This window comes from Sinocyclocheilus grahami, unplaced genomic scaffold, assembly GCF_001515645.1.
Source record: "Sinocyclocheilus grahami isolate Dianchi unplaced genomic scaffold, SAMN03320097.WGS_v1.1 scaffold55.1, whole genome shotgun sequence".
NCBI lineage: Eukaryota > Metazoa > Chordata > Actinopteri > Cypriniformes > Cyprinidae > Sinocyclocheilus > Sinocyclocheilus grahami.
The window spans coordinates 2,245,963-2,268,499 of record NW_015505234.1 but is presented as its reverse complement, the minus strand read 5'-3'; the positions used below and the strand labels follow the sequence as shown (position 1 = coordinate 2,268,499).

General features: G+C 36.3%; 1 protein-coding gene across 1 annotated transcript in view; it reads right to left on the bottom strand.

Moving 5' to 3' along the window:
- Positions 1 to 298: 298 nt before the first annotated feature.
- Positions 299 to 22,537, bottom strand: part of LOC107583869 (multiple epidermal growth factor-like domains protein 10) — a 148,844-nt gene continuing 126,605 nt past the window's right edge. The window contains exons 17-28 of the mRNA XM_016270222.1: positions 19,455 to 19,601; positions 15,034 to 15,168; positions 10,863 to 10,991; positions 10,046 to 10,174; positions 9,212 to 9,340; positions 8,844 to 8,972; positions 7,473 to 7,706; positions 6,868 to 6,986; positions 5,811 to 6,028; positions 4,311 to 4,399; positions 3,446 to 3,655; positions 299 to 1,801 (exon numbers count right to left, since the gene is read on the bottom strand). Coding sequence (XP_016125708.1) covers positions 1,626 to 1,801; positions 3,446 to 3,655; positions 4,311 to 4,399; positions 5,811 to 6,028; positions 6,868 to 6,986; positions 7,473 to 7,706; positions 8,844 to 8,972; positions 9,212 to 9,340; positions 10,046 to 10,174; positions 10,863 to 10,991; positions 15,034 to 15,168; positions 19,455 to 19,601 — 1,844 coding nt within the window. The 3' untranslated portion in view covers positions 299 to 1,625. The remainder of the gene's footprint in view (positions 1,802 to 3,445; positions 3,656 to 4,310; positions 4,400 to 5,810; positions 6,029 to 6,867; positions 6,987 to 7,472; positions 7,707 to 8,843; positions 8,973 to 9,211; positions 9,341 to 10,045; positions 10,175 to 10,862; positions 10,992 to 15,033; positions 15,169 to 19,454; positions 19,602 to 22,537) is intronic.

Here is a 22,537-nt window from a genome sequence, read left to right as displayed (position 1 = left end):
TATATATATATATATATATATATATATATACACATATACATACCGAAAAAGTCTAGAGAAAAGCATTTTGCAAAATATTAGACTAATATACTCATTATATTTTACTTAACCTGTTAGCGATGTCTTAATTATTTAATGTATGGTTAAATAAATCTGTTATGAAACAAGTTATGACAGCCACTGTGCAAATTAATATATTTCAACAACAAATAGAATGTTATAATTTTAGAAGTTAATTTAAAAACTGGGGACAAATCTTGAAAGTGCGAGAATAACCACTATTGATATGTAGCGCTGGTAGGATTGATGAAATGCATTTTTCCCCCTTTTATTTATGAATGATTGTCACTGTTATGGGAATGCAGCCACAGAACAAACTCAAATCAAAAGCTGCAAAGCTGTAGTCATCAAACAAACCGAAACACAAGTCTCCAAATCTATTTATACTGTACTTTTTAGGACATGAATGAGGTCTCGTCCTGTCATGGATTCTATAATGACATAAGAGCTAACATATAATGTCGATTTTATATATTAATACTGTGCACAAATAGCACAAGCACATAAAAATAATTGGTCACTATGGGTGTCATCATTTGTACATGCTTTTTTCCTTTTTAAATATGTTTACCTGTTACACTATAAAGAAAAACATCACTTGCACAAACGAGGTATAAATAAACATCATAAATACATAACCACAAATTAAAAACCCTTCAAGGCCTGCTAACAGATGTTTTAAAAAATGTAAACATACAAAGAAGAAAAACTAAACATGATAGCTTTGAAAACTTAATCCCACGTTCATAAAACATACACACCCAAATAAAATGATAGCAACAGTCATAAACTCCTATGTACAGTAGAAAGCACCAGGTTGTTGCACGAATGAGCAGTGTAGCTCATGTTGACCCAGGCTCTCCACATAAACTTTTATAAATATTTCTGTGTAGGTTTATAAGTGGTAGATAAATGTACAGTATTATAAAGTCCTGATCAGTTCTCGCTCATCTCATACTGTTCTGGTAACCACCTTTATGCAATAATAAGTCTTACTATTTCTTATTGAAACCATGCTTTGTCACCATTGCCTTGAAGTCCAGACTAAACACTTTGGGGGGTGAAAAAAAGAGGATTGCTCCCTCATGCTCACCCTTGGCTCTCGACTGCAAGATCGATGCCAACTCCAAATGAAAAGTTCTGGATCATTGAGTCGCATTTAGAGCTCTAGTTTTTAAGAATCAACATATCATTGGGTATGTTTCCATGAAACCGTCTCAAATGCTCCTTTATTCCCTCTAAAAGTCTTTTCATAGACCTATAACCAGAATGCTCTTTTATGCCAGTATTTCATGGTGTTATAAGCACAGCTTGTTATAAAACGCCTCTGAGATGGATGATGAATAATCGCTGGTGTCCAAATCTGTTCTTGTTTTGATGTACAGTCCATTTCCCACAATCCTCATTTACTCGACGGAAAGAGGAATGCGGTCTCCACCTATGTCATGCATCTGTACTTGAGAGAGTTTTGGAGAGAAAGAGAGATGAGGAGTGAGACAGACTGAGATTTTAAAAAACGAGATCCCGGAGCTGCCGGTCTTGCGTCTGTGTATTTGGACTGGCCTCTACAGCAGGGAGCTCGGGGGGCTTTCGGAAGGGGGTGGGGTGTGTGTTGGGCTGTGGCGCATTGGCAAGATGTCGTAGTGGCTGGGAATGTGGCTGTTCCGCGGGAGGTCATAAGGACTCTGGGAGAATCCGGTTGCTAGGCCGTTGGGTCCCTGAAGCACACTCACTGTCGGTTCTGAGGAAGAAGGGTGGAGAGAGGTGAGCGGCTCAATTTCTCAAACTCTCTCTGAATCTTCAACACGCACTGTAGCTCTCTCTATGGTATACAGCACATTATGTTCTAAATATTTTATAAAGAATCTTTACAACATAATCTAGATTTAAATATTTCCCCATTTGATATTTTGACATAATTTGGGGAAAATAATGACACTGAATATTGCCATATTGTAATACAATACTGCAAACTTGTATCATAATCAAAAATGCATAAACACAATTATATTAATATAAACCTTTAAAAAAAAAGTATACATTTTGTTATTTCATATTAGTGCTGTCAAACGATTAATCGTGATTAATCGCGTCCAACATAAAAGTTTGTGTTTACATAATATATGTAGGTATTCTGCGTATATTTATTATGTATATATAAATACACACATACAGTAGATATTTTGAAAATATTGACATGTATATACATTTATATATCTATATTCTTATATTTGATATATAAATATATTTAATATATAAACATAACATATTTTTCTTAAATATATACATGCATGTGTTTGTATTTATATATACGCAATAAATACACACAGTATACACACACATATTATGTAAACAAAAACTTTTATTTTGCATGCGATTATTCGCGATTAATCGCTTGACAGCACTATTTCATATATTTTATATATACAGTAACAACAGTTGTTATTTTTAACTAAAACTAAAGCAATTCAAATTTTTGGTAATTGAAATAAAGCTGAAATAAAATATAAATATTAGATAAAAAACATAAACTTAAATGAAAATGATAAATGTTGCCTTGGCAACTACCTGAAATAAATAATCGAAGTTATAAAATTACAAAAACTAAAATTGAAATAAAAATAAACTAAAGCTATATAGAAAAAAATTATCAAATTGACAAAAGGACTATTTTGAAAAAAATACTAAAACTTGATGTATAAAAATAAAAATATGAAAACTGAAAATATAAAAATATAGGCTAATTCAAAATATGAATAAATACTATTATAGCATATAAATAATACAGAATAACACTAATATATAAATATAAACATGTAAAAATATAAATAGATTTATGTATTCATTATATTATTTGTACAATATATGGAATATGGTAATATTTATACTTTCTTTTTTGTTCATTACACTTCAAAGTAAATATTTTTAAATAATATAATAACATCTATCTAAAACATATACACATGCAAACCTATTTTATTTATAAATAAAATAAAAAGTAAACACACCTGACTATTGAATTACTAATTATATCAAGAAATAACCTGACAGCTCAGAATTAGGCTTACTTATTTATGAATAAATAGTTATGCAGTTGTAATTTCTCTTTTCTAATTCATTTATGAATGACACATGGCAACATATATATTGTACTTATTAAAGATTCAGCAAAAAGATGCAAAATCACAGAATATGTCTGTCCTATAGGAATTACAAAGCAGTGTGTTTTTCTCATTAGAGAGAAAGTGAAGGAAAATGTTTCCATATGGCAACATCGTACTAACAACACTGTATTAATAACAATGTTGTGCTTAAAAAGACAAAAATGAGAGAGCTGGAAACTTCACATAAGAAGTAAGTATCCATCTGCATACATGAGACTCACCCACGTCATAGACGTTCCTGCTGGCAGTGGTCAGGGTTGTGCTAGTGCTGGAGCAGAAGGTCAGGTCTCTGTGAGCAGGTGACTTCATCTCCACGTAGCTGCTTTCAGTGTGCTTGCAGGCCAGGCTGGGCGGATCTCGGATGGTGGCGTACGGGTTCTCACTATTTAGGGAGCACGAGCTGGAGCTACACATGGAGGCCTTTATGTAATCTACACACATTACAGAAGAGATATTACTCACATATTCATTTCACATCACCCTCTGGGAGAGAACAGACACGGGAGAGACAAAAATGTAATAAATGTTATTATTTGTACAAAGAACTATATGAAAAATTAAGTTACATTCAAGACTTTCTCTAGTCAAAGATGCAAAATAAGCACTTTTCCATGATGTACTGTTTAAAAAACAGCATCCCAGGGTAGATTTTCACAGTGAAATCCTGTTAGATGGCACTGGAAAATCTTGTTACTAAGCTAAGATCTAATGTAGCTGAAGAAGAGATTGTGGAGAGAGAGTAAAAGATTTGCAGGATGTATTACTTATGTACATCATCCAGAAATATAGAGGAAGAGATAAAGTCGTGCTCTGTAGAATGAAGGCAGTGATGACACAACAGACTATTTACTATTTATAGACTTTAAATGTAAAGTATTTGTGAATGAGGCAAATGCACATCCAGGTCAGTGTGATCACTATATTGTTTCACTTCACTGACTTGGATAATCTTTGAAAGTCATTCTTAATTTACTGAGAGAACGCAGTGGTCCTTGTGTAGGGACCAGAGAAAAAACGGAAAAGGACCTCTTGTGTATAGCGTGGTATATTCTTATTACAAGAGCAAATGTCCTTCATAGTTATTACCTTTGGCCATTCGAGTGGTTTTGTTGTCCCTCGGTGTAAGTGTATCTCCTCTTGATACTCCTAACGAGGCACATGAACACACATTCTGAGTAATTCATGATTCAACAACAGTATAAATGGTCAATGATAAACATCAGTAATGGGAAATCTCCGCAGAAAAGTCATAATGATATAGTGATGGGAACAGATAAGCTGCACTATCAAATAGCATGTTGTAAAATATTAGCCTATAATATATGCAGTATATAGTCTCTTGTTAAATTAAATGTTAATATATATTTTTCAATATATTGATAGTAAATTTTCTAGCACAAATGCCAACATTTCCTCATGTTGTCTCCAACCAAAATTAGATTATACTTTAAATACCTTTTTAGACGACAATTTACTGTTATTGAATGGATGGATTTTTAGGCTTAATGGTGAATCTAAAGCACCAACAAAATCAAACACATATAGGAAGGCAGGTAAGCAAGATAAAAAGAACAACACAGGAAGGCCTGCACATATACATATAAAAGCAAAGTCAGGCTCTTACGCAATACCCAACTTTGACACTCTAATGAGTATTCTGAGTTAACCTTTAAACGAATCACATCTCTAAATCACGTTTCTCAGCTGACTACCCAGAGATACTGACATGCCTTTAAGGTGACGTCAAGATCTATAAATGAAAATGCTCAAACATAACACCCACCCCACACTGATAAAGCCAGTGCAATATTAATTAGGATTGTCTCTGTACATAGTCTCCATGACAGCAGTAGAGTTACAGTGTACGCTCACTGTTCAGTTGGGATTTTCCTCTATAGAAATGTGATGTAGTTTAGTCTGTTAAAGAAAAGGACAGTTTGTACTTTCACTTGTTTTGACTTGAATCAAAATCGTTCTCATTCACTCATTTCACACAGATTCCTAAAGTGAAGAATTCATAGAGAAGATAATGTCTTTGTAATCTTCATCAGAATGTAACAATGTTTGGCCCAGGCTTTGAAATGGCTTTGAAATAACTTTGCATTTATAAACAGGTGGTCATCTACAAGTTAACATTCGACAATGTGACTGGAAATCAGGAAAACTTCCTATAAAAAGACGAAATCACTGTCCCACTTTGAACTTGTGGTCACTGGCCCTATTTCACTTCCTCTATTGGCTTGCAACAGAACATGATTAAAATACCCACCCTCCAACCAGAGTCTGAGGCCTTGTATGCTCTGCTGAAGCCTTATCAGCAGACCTGCAGGTAGACATAATGGGGTGAGGTGGCTTGGGATGGGAAGCCAGAGAGGTAATGAACTCTCTCCCCCCTAGTCTGAGTGACCTTGGATAATATAGGCAAAGTCTGACCTTCCACCATGTGCATGTACCACCTAAAGTAAGGGCTTATTAAAAACGCAGCAGGCGGAGGTCTTCCTCTAGTGCCAGAAGCGCCGTCTGGTGTTTTTTACAACCCCCAGGAATGAGTAAGTAGTTTAATTCTCTGGTGCTTCAACGGAAAACAAATGTCTTATTTGTTTTGTGGAATAGGCTGAGCGGAGAAAAGAATGATATATTTGATCCATTTCAAATTGCATGAGTACTTTTTTAGGCTTTGTCTGACGGGAATCAGATAGAAGATGGTTTAAATAGGGGGTGAGATAAGAAATTAAGTGAGGACACTGACCCAGGTCATTGAGATTGCAGTACGCTCTCCATTCTGAACTGTTCCTGTCTCCTTTCTAAAAGGGGAAAAAAAGACACTCTGAAAGATCATTGGCCTGATAGCCTTGATGAAACAGTGTAATGCAGGGATTCTTGACCTTTTTTGGTCCACGACCTATTTTTTATGTTCTAATGTTCTTGCAATGTCACACGCCAATTGAATTGAGTCCGAATTAAGCTATAAAATGTATCTCACAAGCATGATTTCCTAACTAGAAAATTATATTTTTAAGAACAACACATTTTATAAGTCAATTTTATTGTTATTGACACTGTCTTAACTATAACACATTGTTTGGTTAGCCTTTATTGGTATTAATCCTGTCTAATGTACACTACTGTTTAAAGGTTTGTGTTCAGTTAGAATTTTATGCTCGCCAAGTTTGCATTTATTTGATTAAAAAAACAATAAAATTGTTAAATATTAATAATATTATAACAATTTGAAATAGTGGTTTTCAATTTTAATATATTTTAAAATGAAATTGCCATATGATGGCAAAACTGAATTTTCAGCAGCTATCACTCCAGTCTTCAGTTTTCTCATGATCCTTGAGAAATTATTCTATTATGATCATTCTAATATGATAATTTGGTGCTAAAGAAATATCTTTCATAATTATCAATGCTGAAAACAGATGTGCTTCTTAATAACTCTGTGGAAACTCAAACATTTTTTGAGGATTCTTTGATAAACAGAACAGCTTTTATTTGAAACAGAAATCTTTATAGCATTATAGATATCTTTACTGTCACTTTTGATCAATTTAATGCAAAAAGTTTATCTGTCGGACCATCATGAAGTAGGATGCGAACCCCTGCTGTAATGAAAAAAGTGTCTACATTATGTCCTCACCTTAAGAGTGAGAGTACCATCCAGGTTGTTTGTGATGGAGGACGAGATGTTGCACTGTGCCACAGTGTGGTAGCTGGGATTGGAGAAGCACTGGCCACTGCTGCTGTTCTGAGATGTTTCTAAAGGAGAGAGCAAGACAGAAGTGTTCATAACTTCTACAAACTACAGTGTACAAACTTATGAAACTCCTGTCTGATAATGCATAATGCATAACATCCTGTTCCTGCAATAACAGAGAAGAAGAGGGCAGTTTAATGGCCCGAAATTCATGACACTTAATGGAATTGGTCAAGCCATTTATAGCCACATCATCAAAACTAGCCCACGCAGCTGGCATAAAAAATGACCATGAATATGCGTAATTTCACATAATTAAAATATGAATTGAATACTTAAGCGAAGGTTATCAATATATGAAAAGTGTGGTAGCACTGTGATAACCATAATACAGTGCTGAAACTGTTGCTTTTACTGTCACTTACTGAACAGACAAAAATGTCGCTACACATCGTTCAAAATACTTGTAAAAACATTCGTGGAGAATCTGAAGTTGTTCATAGCAGCTTATTCAATATTTGATGATTAGTCTCAAAGGAGGTTCTCACCAGAGAGGGAGTAGTCAGTGTTGGTGACACGGAGGGCTGGGGTGTATGAGACACTGGGCATTTCCCGGCCTTTGTCTCTCTGTCTCTGCCTGAACCAAACAAACAAGCTGAGCATGGCCATGATGATCAGCAGCAGGAAGATGATGCCCATGACAGCACCTGCGGACTGGCGCTCTGAACCCAGAGAAGGACTGATCTTAGTGTAGGGGTTCAGCTCCTCCATCACTAGAGCCGCTGAGACACAGAATATGATTATGTTGAAATCAATGTGGAGTAGATCAGGTACTTAATTCCTTAATTTGTACAGGTACAAAATAATTATTATGCATGCTAATCTCTTGTTGCACATATGATGACAGACACAACAAAACTACAATAATTAAGACTTATGAAGAAAATGTGAGTGGTGCATCATGCAGTAATCTGGGTGGTTGCCAGGGCATTACTATGCAGTTTCTAAGGGTCTGAGTAGTTGATAGTGTGTAGCTATGCAGCTCCTAGGGTATTCTATGTGGTTGCTAAGGGTCTAAGTGGTTGTTAATGTGTTGCTATGTAGTTGCTAAGGGTCTGAGTTGTTGTTAGTGTGCTGCTATTTGGTTGCTAAGGGTCTAAGTGGTTGTTACCGTGTTGCCATGTAGTTGCTAAGGGTCTGAGTGGTTGTTAGTGTGTCGCTAGGTAGTTGCTAAAGGTCTGAATATTTGTCAGTGTGTTGCTAAGGTTTTGAGCGGTTGTTAGTGGGCTACTATTTGAGTTGCTAAGGGTCTGAGTGGTTGTTAGTGTGCTACTATTTGGGTTGCTAAGGGTGTGACTGGTTGTTAGCATGGTGCTATTTAGTTGCTAGGGGTTGCTATGAGTCTGCTTGGTTGCTAAGAGTCTAAGTGGTTGTTAATGTGCTGCTATATAGTTGCCAAGGGTCTATATGGTTGTTAATGTGTTGCTTTGTAGTTGCTAAGGGTCTGAACAGTTATTAATGTATTGCTATGTAGTTGCTAAGGGTCTGAGCGGTCGTTTGGATGCTGGAATTTAGTTGCTAGGGGTTGCACGTTCTGTGTGATTTGTGAATGCCTTTTAGAATGTCCTGTGACAGGACCCCTCTTGCTTTGTAGTTTCTACAGTGTTCTATGTGGTTGCTAAAGGTCTGAGTGGTTGTTAGTGTGTTTCTATGTAGTTGCTAAAGGTCTGCGTACTTATTAGTGTTACTAATTGGTTGCTCCAGTGTTCTAGGTGGTTGCTAGCGTCTTGCTATGTGGTTACTTAGAGGCCCAACTCTAAAATATATCAGGCTCTTTCGTTCAGTATAAACCTATGGGATTTTTCCATAGTTTTTTTTTCACCCCAGATGAAAAAGGACGTAAAGAAAGAGAGCGTTACCCTGGTCACAGCGGATTCCTTTGTATCCCGGGCTGCAGTAGCACGTTCCGGTCACGTAGTCGCAGGTGGCGTTGTTCATACATTCACACAGCTGCTGACAGCCATAGCCAAATGTCCCGGGAGGACACTCTGTATAAAAACACATACGCAAACACAATTAACCAAACATCCCAGGCCAACACCATGTAAAACAAACACTTAAACACACGTTGTGATCGACTGCCTGGGATGGTGGATGGGGAACACAGACACAAATCATCAGTCACCACCATCATCATCATCGGGGCTGCTAAACGTCTCTTTCGAATTGACATTCTCACAACCCCCTAACATAAGAACACAATTCTTAAAGAGGCTACAACACTCACTCTGTTCACAGTTGGTCCCAATAAAGCCAGTCCGACAGGCACACTGGCCAGTGATATGATCACAGTCAGCTCCATTTTGACAGCGGCACACCTCTGCACAGTCTCGCCCATAAAACCCTGAGGGACAGCCTGAAGGAAAGAGATATCCTTCTACATCACATTAACCTACAACACACAGTTGGTGTACGCTGATGACGCCAGCAACAGGAAACCCAGAGTGAAAGAGAAGCCGCAGCATTCGAATTTGACAAATTGAACTATATTAGCATGGCAGTTTTTCCCCTTTCAGTCTCGTACACTAATAGCAATTCATAGACAAACACGCACAGTACATAAATACACAAACACGCAAAGACAGTCTGACCACCAAAGATAACAAGCCTACTGGAGCAAACATTGCACCAAAACACAAACTGATTTCATCACTCCTCAAGAAAGAGTTTATATCACTGCCATCATAAAAAAAAAAGTTTCAAACAGAGTGGCAGCAGAGGAGGGATCAAGAAATGATTGACGTAATGAATGAAAGATGGATTCTGCTTTTTTGCAGGCGTGATGCTGATGGCTTTTGATTTCAGCCTTGAGCAAAGTCATATAATGAGTTAAATGAGTGACGTGAAAAAAACGTGCATTTATTATTAAGGACCACTCAGTGGCATCATAACATCATGAGATTTCACAACTCCCTGGTGCAGTTCTGAAATACTGCCAACAGATGTCACTGTATCACTTTACGTGTGTGTGTGGGAGAGTGTTTGCATGTGTATAATAGAGGCTTGTTTGTACATTTAATAACTGTGAATGTGTGTGTATTTGTGTGTGAGAGAGACTCACGTTGTGTGCAGTAGAGGCCGGTCCAGCCCAGGCTGCACCTGCACTCTCCGTCGTAGGCACTACATTGGGCTCCGTTGTGACAGTTACATGAGTTCAAGCAGTCAGGGCCCCACTGGCCTATGGGACAAACTGCGGAGCCAGAGACACCGTCAAATGAAGACTAACACACATGTGTATTGTGTTTTAATATAAAACAGGCGTCCAAACGCACATTTACAGGCCCCTGACTGACATAACATGTATACAAAATGATGCATTTGATGTAAAATTGGCATGTTTTGTAAATAAAATGTGGTACAGCCAAAATAAAGAGGAAATCACATTGAAATGAGGGCCATAGCTACAGTATAAATGTTTTAATTTAGTCAAGTTTAAGCTGAAAATGTCACTGTTTGGAATTAATAATTGAAATCCCCCAACCAATCTTCACCTCTTCACTTACAGCAAACAGTGTTAGATTAACAGCGTGAGAGGGGAGGGGGACGTGAGGGCGAGTGATAAATTCTCCGGGACATTGTTGCTCTCATCTCTATTTCATATTGCCACTCTCTTGCACTGTGTAAATTATTGAGAGTGTGCTATCAAGTAATTTATTGAAGAAATTGTTGGTCTCCATCAGCCGTGCTTGTGAGGTATTTGGCAAAGAAAAATGGACATGGTCATGATTTACATGGCACTATGACATGAGATGTCCATGAAAGAAATGGGGCGAAAATGGATGGGAAAGAGTAGTAGGATAGAACACTAAAAGAGTGGGAGAAATAAAAGAAGGTGAAACTGAAAACGTAAACAAAGAGAAGGACAAACTGGTTCGTACTCTGTGAACAGTCGTCTCCAGTCCAACCTGGGAAACATTGGCAAGAGCCATCAATGGGGTTGCAGGTGCCATTGTTTGTGCACAAGCAGATCTCAGCACAGGCTTTCCCATATTTGCCACTGGGACACACTGACGGGACAAAAACAGACATAACACAGACAGAAAGCACAACATTTAATCCTGTGAGTCATTCTTTCAATGGTAATCACAGCATATCTGTAGGATGCTAACAATGAATACTCCTCCTAATACTGATCTTAGTTCACAGTAATGCTATTGTGTTTTCCAGTTAAATATTTGCATTCAAATGAAATATCCTTCTGAAATAGCTTTTGCTTTCAGTGAAATTAAGGTGAAGTGTGTCAGCAGCGGCACTGAACAATTTGTGATTGAAATTATGAAAAATAAAAATGATTCTTTCCCAAACTCTACTACAGCCCCACCCAGTTCTTTTGAAAAGACAAAATGCTCTTATTTTCACCAAGGCTGCATTTACTTGATTAAAAATACAGTACAAAACAGTAATATTGTGAAATATTGTTTCAACTTAAAATAACTGTTTTCTATTTTAATATATTTCAAAATACATTTCACATATTTGATATATTTCATTCATTTATTCCTGTGAAAAGCAAAAAGCTTAATTTTCAACAGTCAATGCTCCAGTCTTTAGTGTCACATGATCCTTCAGAAATCATTTGCTGATTTTGGTGTTTAAGAAACATTTCTTATTATCATCAATTTTGAAAATAGTTATGGGCTGCGTAATATTTTTGTGGAAACCAAGACAGTTTTTTTTTCAGGATTCTTTGATGAATAAAAAGTGTGAAAGAACAGTATTTATTGAAAAACAGACATTTTATGTAATATTATAAATGTCTTTACGGTCACTTTTGATCAATTTAATGCATCCTTGCTGAATATCAAAGTATTAAATTCTTTTAAAAATAAAAAAAATCCTACTGACCACATACTTTTGAACTGCTGATGCAGTGATATTTTTGACTTAAAATAATTTAGATGTTACCACATGAAGCAATTTAAGGGTTAATGTAGTTATAGTTTCTGAATTAAACTTTACTGTAACATCTTGCAATTCACCTTTAAAACTTTTCATAGATCATAATGTGTGACAGTAAGTTCTATGATAGTTCTGCATGAGTATTAACTGATGATAAACCAGAGTGACACATGCTGGAGTGATTGTAAGTCGTGTCTGTGTGCACTTCAAAGCTGAATCACCCTTCAAACATGTGCTTCTGTCACACTGTCCAATTATCCATAGGAATAGGGTCGACTGATGTACTACGAAATTAAAAACAGAGCTTGTGTAACTTTTTAATAAAATTAATGTATCACCATTCTCTGACACTTGCCTCAATTAGAAATTTCATGTTTTCCACCCCTCTCTCTTCTAGTTTCAGTGAGTTCACAGCAAGGTACCTAAAACTAGATGCTTCCCCATTGTCTCCCTAGTGGAAGACAGCATAAACGTCCTCAGCTTCTCATGAGAGTTGAAATACGGCCACACAACAGAGTCAGATGTTCCAATCAGATGGTTCGTCCATTGAGGTGAAGCTGAAGCTAAATCTTTGTGCCACTGACTTTTAATAATTATATTTCCACACTCTTCTCATTTTGTGGAAACTCTTTCAACTAACTCAAAGCTTCCTCTTATTAGCTAGTGGCCCCCTCATGTCACAGGCTCCGTTTCATTCCAGCTGTGACTAGCAGAAGTTCATTAGCTCGTTCTGAGATGGGTGAACGTGGGCTCAAGACATCGGAGGACGCCGACATAGACCGAACTACAAAAAAGTAGGTATGTGGGCTAGCCACAATCCCCCCGAGGCCTGACTTTCTTCCAGTAATTATGATCTGGACAAATTAAAACAAGCCTTCTCGAACCTTCTTCTTCTTCTGCTTTAACATATTAAATATTTATTCACGAGACAGCTCTGAAAGCAATGAAAGTGAATTCTATATATTCATGCTGCCTTTCCTTAACTCATGAAAAGACTGGTTAATTATTATGAGATGGTCTATCTATATTTCATCTGGACCTCTCAGTTGGGTGCTGTGGAGTGGAAAGTGAGTGTTAGGGTTTATTAGTTTGAGTTGAAAATCTGCCTCATTGACTTGAAACTTAACTCAGAATCCCATAACTATGTATAAGTGTATATAACAGTCAACATGGAGTCAATATTGACAGCGCTCCTTTTGGGCAGTGAGGAGCTTCATTTGAATAACTTTAAAAAAAAGTGAAAATCACAGTAGAGAAACGATCCCTTAAAAAAAAAGTATATCAGGGATGCAGGGTTTATTCCGGTCAAAACCTGCTGGTAGAAAGTATGATATTTTCATTGCATCTTTCTCCATTAACAGCCATTCGAAAGTTGCCATACTTTCTGACTAAATAAATTAGTTTTTCTAGCAACATATATGCAGATATGTCATTATATTACAGTAGATGTTTTGCCATCAGCCAGAGATGGCAGATTTAAAACTGTGCACTTCTCAGGGAGGGGGCTATCCATAAGCAGCACAGCTGAATGGGAATGTTAACGGATAGCTCTCTCCAGGTATTATAGACCTCCTAGATGTAAATCTTGAAGCATGAAGTATATTAGTGGAAATTAACAAATTATTGTCTCTACGCTATCTCTGGTTTTCCACAGGAGCTTAACAAAAATGAAAAGCGGTGATATCGACCTGACTCTTCAGTGTTTGTCTCGCTCAGAAGAACGAGCTCAGCAATATTCAGATTTCCTCTGAAGGTTATTTGTCAGAGTGTCAGTGATAATGCCAATTATTTCAGTACGGCAGAGCCGCAGAGTCAGCGTGGCGTTCTGTGGATGGGCATGCTGCCGTTTGAAAAGCGCGCACACGCACAGAATGGCATTACAATGCCATGCAGGTCGAATACAGCTCATTTTAGTGACAGGTAGGTTGAGAGGGGTAAACCGCTATTTATGTGCATAATTTATGTATATAATCTCCAACTGAACCGCAATATCGTCATTACATACCAATCAAAATACATGTCAACAATAAATGGCAGTGTCTATCCATTTATGCTTCCTAAAGAGTGCACAATCCAGCCGCATTATTTAATCTACATAACAATCGATTCTGGTTCACTCTGGTTCATCAGCAGGGGAAGTAGCAACTAGAAAGAAAGAACTTTGATGTCATTACAGTCTGTGTGAATTGCTTCCAGAAGTGTTACCTGCTTATATGGGTTTGAATCATGCATTTTTAAAATGTGAGGAAAAAAATATTCTCAGCCAAAATTATCACTGGCCCCACCACAAAATGATAATAAATTATTTCATTATAAGCAATGCATTTTTACACACATTTTTAAATATACCAGTGAATATTTTCTTTTAATATTGATAAATACTGATAAATAAACTATTATAAATATAATATTTTCAGTTTAGAAATGTCAGTTTTCTTAAAAACAAATACTTAAATTATTATTATTATTATTTTAAAAAAAACATACATATTGTATAGCTACAAGGAAACTCCACAACAGCTATGATTTATTAACACACTGTTGCTGTAAAACAATAACTAGTTTGTAACTTGACTTTTTACTGATGCTTCCAAGACTATCACTATAAGTCATTCTCACAGTCTCGACAAAACTTTTGTTAATCTATGTCAGCCAGTTAGACAATGTTACATTGTCTAAATAATGTCTACATACAGTTAGACAATGACATTGGTGACAAAGCGGAATCTGCAACAACATTGTTCAATACACAAAAAAGTTTTCAAGGCATAATAATTATTGACAGCAACATTTCCATCAGCTGGCCCGAAACATTTTCACATTGGCCCCTGAGAGTTGTGCAAAAAGCAAAAACGTTCACCAGAACTGAAAATTGTGTGTTAGCAACAAGAATGTGTCAACAGTTTTGCAGAAACGGCTTATTTCTGGCACATTATCATGAGAAATGGATGCCTTAGTGTATTGATTCAGTCATAGTGTGTTTCCAATTGAAAAAATACTGTAATTATAGTAAAGGTACTTGGACAGTGATGTGACCATACTTCTCTCGTACCTCTCTCCAAGCAGAACTAGCCTCTAAGGATCTGTAGGGTCCGTGGGTGAGAAGGAGAGAAAAATAGAGAAAGAAAGCAGAAAAACAGAGCTACTTGCCTTGATTGCAAAGCGAGCCGAAGAAGCCGGCCAGGCACTCACAGTGACCCGTGACGTGGTGGCACGGCCCTGTGCTGTGTACACACTGTGGGCATGACTGGCTGCAGCGGTGCCCATAGAAACCAGGAGGGCAAACTGTCACAGGGGCAAAGGACGGGAAGTGGAGGAGAAGAACAAAACAGAAAGTACAACAGAGATATGGAAGGAAAAATAAAATGGGAAAGCAAGGAACGGCCAATTAAGAGATTAGACACTTAATAAATGGAAAATATTAATACAAATCTGTAAGTAAACACTGTTACATTTTGTGCCAGGCAAGATAAGAAAATCAGTGTATATTGTATTTCTGTGAATTCCTATAGCTCATTTGGAAGAGCAATGCGTTAACAATGCAAAAGGGTATCCCAGGGAACACATACTGATAAATGTATAGATTGAACGCAATGTAGTAAGTCCCGTTGGATAAAAGCATCTGCCAAATACGAAGTATTTTATTTTATATAACGTTCTTTTCTTTTATTCTTATTCTAATTGTATTACAGAGGTGCAATTTTAAATATGACACTATTTTTGTATAATAAATTGAATACATTTAAACTTTCAGAATTTTCTGGATTGGTTATATTTTCTTATTAAATAATAAATAACTTTTAATAATAAAGAACCCTTAAATGGTTCTAAAAAGAACCATCTAACTTGGATTCAAAGAACCATTTGGGGTTCTTTTTAATGAACCCATTAAAATGGTTCTATATAGAACCATTTTGGGGTTCCATATATGAAGCGTGTGATAGAACCATTACTGGTTCTAAATAGAACCATTTCTTTTAAGAGTGTATCACATACACTCTTAAAAATAAAGGTGCTTCACGATGCCATAGAAGAACCTTTTTGTCTAAATGGTTCCATAAAGAACCTTTAACATCTGAAGAAACTTTCTGTTTCACAAAAGGTTCTTTGTGGCGAAATAAGGTTCTTCAGATTACAAAAAGGTAAGAAAAAGATGGTTCTTTAAAGAACCTTTGACTGAATGGTTCTTTGTGGAACCAAAAATGGTTCTTCTATGGCATCGCTTGAAGAACCTTTTGAAGCACCTTTATTTTTAAGAGTGTAGAAGGATTTAGCAAACATACAGGCAACTATGGTTACAAAAATTTTGTACAAAGCCGTTCGCATTCATACATAACATTTAGAAACATCAATATTTTTGTCCTGTTATTCAATAAAATGAAAAAGAACCAAAGACTTAAACTACTTCAGTCTGTGTGCATTGAATTTATTTAATACACGAGTTTCACAATTTGAGTTGAATTACTGAAATAAATGAACTTTTCCATGACATTCTAATTTATTGAGATGCACCTGTACGTACTATACCATTCAAATGTTTAAAAAAAAAAAAATATATATATATTAATAAATTACTATATGCTTTTACTCAGCAAGGAGGCATTAAACTTATTAAAAGTGACAGTATTTTCTAATGTTACAAAATATTTCTATTTCAAATTCAGATTTTCATCATAGGAATAAATTCATTTTTTAAATATATTAAAATAGAAAACTGTTATTTTAAATTCTAATGCAGCCTTGATGAGCCTTCTTTCAAAAACATTAGGAAATCTTTCAAACTTCAAAGTTTTGAATGGCAATGAATATAAATATGCTTTAGCACTTCATTTAACAGGTCTGAAACCATTACAGTAATGTTACAATCTATGGCCACTTGAGGTTTGAAACATTCTTCCACAAACTAGCATTTAACCCTAAACCACGGAGCCACTGTCACCTGTACAACTAATATAGGCAAAAATAATGAGGGGGTTTTGTCATCCTCATGGTCAGGCTCATTGTTTCACAGAGCATGAGGGCCCAGTCTGTCTCTGTCTCGCAGCTCTGTCCGAGACGGGAGCTTCTGTGGGTCATTTTTCTTCACTAGAGTCTTAATTCGCTTTAATTGCTGCAGCTTTGTGTAATGCAGGAGAGTAGTGTATGCTGACCTTTCTACCATGGGTGGTGGGCCTTTGTAATTAAGATAATTGTACAACAACGAACAGTGCGGTGAAGATTAATCGCATTCCCTTTCCTTTCTCGCTGTAATCTTTGAATACACATCTGCACACACGTCTCCTTACCGGGTGAATCTCATGACACATGCCCGGATCATATTTTACCCAAAAATCTAAATCAAGAGAATATATTTTATATTTTGCTTAAAGAAAAATCTATTAACATTTTTTTGCATTGACACCCAAAATTCTCCTCACTTTAATGCTGAAAATCCCATTCTCATTACTGTAATGTGAAAACAAAAGAATAATAATAATAATAATATATCATTTCAATTCTATTTAGCTATTTAGAAGTATTTATACTATGCATAAGGTCAGTACATATTGTACTGTCTTTATGCAGTTTTTAATATTTAAAAAATATCATTGCATTCCAGTGTTTACCTAATGTATTATTCAATTTATTTATAGTAATACAGTAAAACTTACTATTAAAATAAAAATGAGAATATAATGAGATGCAATGATAATAATGGAACATTATCAGGGGTGCACATACAGTAAGTGGTGCGCAGGTGCAAAATAAAAAAAAAGGTTCAGACTGCTCATTTGAGGTTGACAGCTGTTAATGCAGAGTCACTGTTTTAGATCGACTAACTGTAATACTATATAAGATTCCCATTAAAACTGAAGGCATAAATCCAGGCTATGTGTTGCCCGTTTCAGAGCAAAGCATAAAACTGTGATATTTCATTCATTGACGTGCTTCACTCGGCAACACCAGGGTGGAAAATCAACAGTGCATATACTTGCTGGCAACCCACCAAAAAAAAAAAGAAGAAGCTGATTTTAGGTTTGAAAATGTTGAAGGGGGGGAAAAAAAGAAAATGTAGGCTTGTAATTTTTAAGTGTACTATAAAAACAACTTTATTTTTATTAAATACTCATATTTTATGTTAAAATATAATAGTATTTTCAAACTTTATTTTGTTTATTATTTATTAAAAAAACAAAATAAAGTGCAATAATACTATTATTACTGTTATTAATTATTATTATTTTTTTAATAGTTATATTTAGTCACACTATGTGCAGTGTGAGCACCAATCAAAAATAATGTGCACCCCTGAACATTACAAAAAAACCCTCAATTAAAACAGTACATTTTAGCTTAGTAAAACAATTTTTTTTATGTCAAATATATTTACCCATTTTATTTATTGAAAATATATTCCATAAAAATGGATAGCTAGACAGACAGACATAACGATAGAGATGATGATGATGATAGATAGATAGATTGATAGATAGATGAACGAAAGATAGATAGATAGATAGATAGATAGATAGATAGATAGATGAACGAAAGATAGATAGATAGATAGATAGAACGACAGATAGATAGATAGAACGATAGATAGAGACAGACAGACAGACAGATAGATAGATAGATAGATTCATTGAACGATAGATAGAATGATAGACAGATCAATCGATCGATAGATCGATAGATAGATACATAGAACGATAGATAGAACAATAGATAGATAGATAGATAGATAGATAGATAGATAGATAGATAGATAGATAGATAGATAAATAGATAGATACACTCTTAAAAATAAAGGTGCTTCACGATGCCATAGAAGAACCTTTTTGTCTAAATGGTTCCATTAAGAATCTTTAACATCTGAAGAACCTTTCTGTTTCACAAAAGGTTCTTTATGGCGAAAGAAGGTTCTTCAGATTACAAAAAGGTAAGAAAGAGATGGTTCTTTAAAGAACCTTTGACTGAATGGTTCTTTGTGGAACCAAAAATGGTTCTTCTATGGCATCGCTTGAAGAACCTTTTGAAGCACCTTTATTTTTAAGAGTATAAATAGATAGACAAAAACCTTAACCTGAACATGTTTTTCTGATATTCACCTGTCTCCTGCCATATACAAACTTTATCTTATACAGACTACATTTGATCCTTGAAAATGACCAGCAATCAATCAGCTTTTCTGTTGAGGGCACGGTGTGGTAAAGAGAAACAGCAAGAGCAAAACAGTGTCTTAAGAAGCAGACCCTTGAGAGGCCGAGTAAACACTGATGAGAGCCCCACATGGACACTGCATCTCTACAGAGATCCAGGCCTGAAGTGATTAAGACGTGTGTGATTAAAGCTTTGCTCTTACATGTTCATGACTCTTCATTAAGTGCTTCCCTCTTCAACTGTCCCCACTCCACTCCCAGAGGGTCACCGTCTGGATGTAACAGTCGTGACCCCCCCTCTCATTCCCACCAGTTGTTTATCATCTTGGCTGAAGTATGTTCAAATAAACCACTTATGTGACAGGCTTTGAGAAGGTGACATTGTGTAAAGAGTGCCACTGGAAGGAGAAAGGAAGTTGACAGGAAGCTTACTTCTCTTGCAGGAAGTCCCGCGGTAGCCGGGAGCACACACGCAGGTCCCGTCTTCAGGAGAGCAGGAGCCTCCATTCTGGCATGAGCAGGTCATGGAGCAGTTAGGCCCCCAGAAGCCTCGAGGGCAGATGCTGTCACAGTGGATGCCTGTTAAAACAAATCAGGGAAGTATCACTGCATGTTCTCAATGTGCTTCCATATTTACTATTATAGCAGAAAACAGAAGTGGGAATAGATGCAGGAAAGCGAAACCATCAAAAGCAAAATAAATCAGATGCTTGTTTGGAAAAGAGGCATGTGCGGTGGGGGATGCCTGAACCTTAAGGGCACTGCTTTTATAGTAAGCTAGTATCATATTTTCTATTGGGACAGTAGCAGAGTACCAAGCAGCCTTCTCTGAAAGCACAAGTCCTGGTTTCAAAAGCGTGGGGTGTGTGTAGGTTCAGGCATCTCTTGGCCGCAGCACTGGGCTGCTCTGTGCTGTGCTCTGTATGTATTTTTGATCAGACTGGGCCTCCCTGCCAGTGCAGAGTGTTGATTAACAGGGCCAAGTCCCTCGAGTGGTTGAGCCTCCTCTCCCATTCTCTTTCAGCTGGTTTGTGTGTAGAGATCCACTAGGGACATGCTAAAGTACACACACTCACACATACACAAATATATAAAGAAGAGACATACTATATAGTTTTAAAGTGTTGTAATGTACTGTAATGTCATTAGCTGGTCATGCTGAGGTTACAACAAAAACAGGAAAACAACAAGGCACATGGACACAAATTCTCATAAACAAGCTTACCACAGAACCAGCACAGCAGACAAAGAGCTAAATATTTACTATAAAACAGATAATAATAATAATAATCACAGAAATAATAAAAAATACATATAAAATGTAATATAATGAAATAATAGAACACACACAATATATGTGTGTTTATATGTAGATAGATAGAAAGATAGTGTGAAGGTAATTTTTAAATTAAACATTTTAAATTAATCATAACTAACATTCCTCTTCCTTGTGGGCTTAACAGTAGTCTTTTCCTTGCAGGCCTAATGTTTGTATGCTTTTGAGAACAAAATGTACTAACACTTTAGTTAGTGTGTTGCAATAACAGATGCATATGGACAAGATGGCTAGACACCTGTCTGAATATAAAAATAACCATAACAACCAATGACTTGAGTAATGAGCTGAAGTAATCAAAAACCAAATTTGTTTTGCCAGTAACAAAGGGAAGGTTTGCTAAATTTCACTTATGAAGAACCAATTACATTAGAGAAAAATTATATGAATCACGTCATCTTTGCCATGCACCTATGCTATATAAACTGTTGTATTCTTTTTGTCGGAGGGATTCTTTTTGATTGGTATAAGGTCCACTCGGCCGTGATTAAAGCATATTCAAAGGCATTGTCCGGAGTCTGTCTGGTTACTGCTGTGTAGTAGGTGTAGTGGAAAACTAGAGATCCAAGTGATAGTGATCATAGGGGGCGAGACATCGTCAGGTGGCTGTAATTCTTAGCTGAATTGTCTCTGGCCTGGTTCCCCAGTGTGGTCAGAGCTATTGCGATTAGTGGTCAGAAAAGATCATTTTTGGTGTCGGGAGACACCCGGTTTAACTTAAGTCAGGTGCGTAGGGGAATTTCTACCACATATAGATAGATTATATTAGATAAATTAGATATAGGGCTGTGACGATAACCACATTACTGCAGTAATGAGATGCCGACCGTGTTGAGGTCATCAATGCACTTTTTTTTTGTATTTTAGAAAGTTACAGGAGTGCATATGGTGTGTGATATGAACTATAAACACAATAATCACTGTTTATCATAATTTACTTTCGTCTGTCCTATGTTCAAAGGCTTCAGGAGAAGAAAAAAAACAGCTTCCTGCGCAAGGGAGAGGGACAGTCCATTAAACATATGGGGGATTTAATTTGCGTGTGTGTCTGATTATTATTAATTAAATGCTAGGTTTCAGTACTTGTGATCTACAGACAATGTTCAATAAAATACACAAACACAGGCATAAAAGACAAAACCATAATGTAAACAGTTGGAGTTAGATTTTAATTGCAAGAGCTTATAACGATACTTCTCTTATGTGGTATAGGCTATTATTTACAGTTGACGACATTATTCAAAAAATGGCCACGAATCTAGTGCCTAAGCCAAATATTGTTTCACCTATTTGGGCACATTTTGACTATATGCGTTACGAGCACTCCCTCGTAGCGGGGAGAGGGTGCGGTGTTTAGTGGCCCCCTCAAGCACTGACGGCCCTGGGCCCAGTAGTTGTACAACAGCCGAACACTTGTACACTTGTACAGACTATAGCCTAGCCTGACCAAACCGTGTGATTTGTTGCTTCTTCACCGCGGTAAGAAAAAAATCCTATAACGTCACAGTAATATAAATCTATTGATTGAACATCAGTGTGTGTGTGTGTGTATATATATATATACAGTGGGGAAAAAAAGTATTTAGTCAGCCACCAATTGTGCAAGTTCTCCCACTTAAAAAGATGAGAGAGGCCTGTAATTTTCATCATAGGTATACCTCAACTCTGAGAGACAAAATTAGAAAAAAAAATCCAGAAAATCACATTGTAGGATTTTTAAAGAATTTATTTGCAAATTATGGTGGAAAATAAGTATTTGGTCAATAACAAAATTTCATCTCAATACTTTGTTATATACCCTTTGTTGGCAATGACAGAGGTCAAACGTTTTCTGTAAGTCTTCACAAGGTTTTCACACACTGTTGCTGGTAATTTGGACCATTCCTCCATCTTTTTTGCCCCACTGTATATATATATATATATATATATAATGCAAATCTCATTATGAATATGAATTTCAATTGCAAATTTATTCAGGTAACTAGTGTCAAATCTCCACAGTTTTTAATCATTTTACCGCATACTTTAATAATGTCACAATTCATTTCTGTTCATGTAAGAATAGTATCTCATCAGGGGCTTAGTGAAGGTTAAATTGGCAGGAGAATTGTTTATTATGATTATTAATATTACTAACTGTACACACACACACACACACACACACACACACATATATATA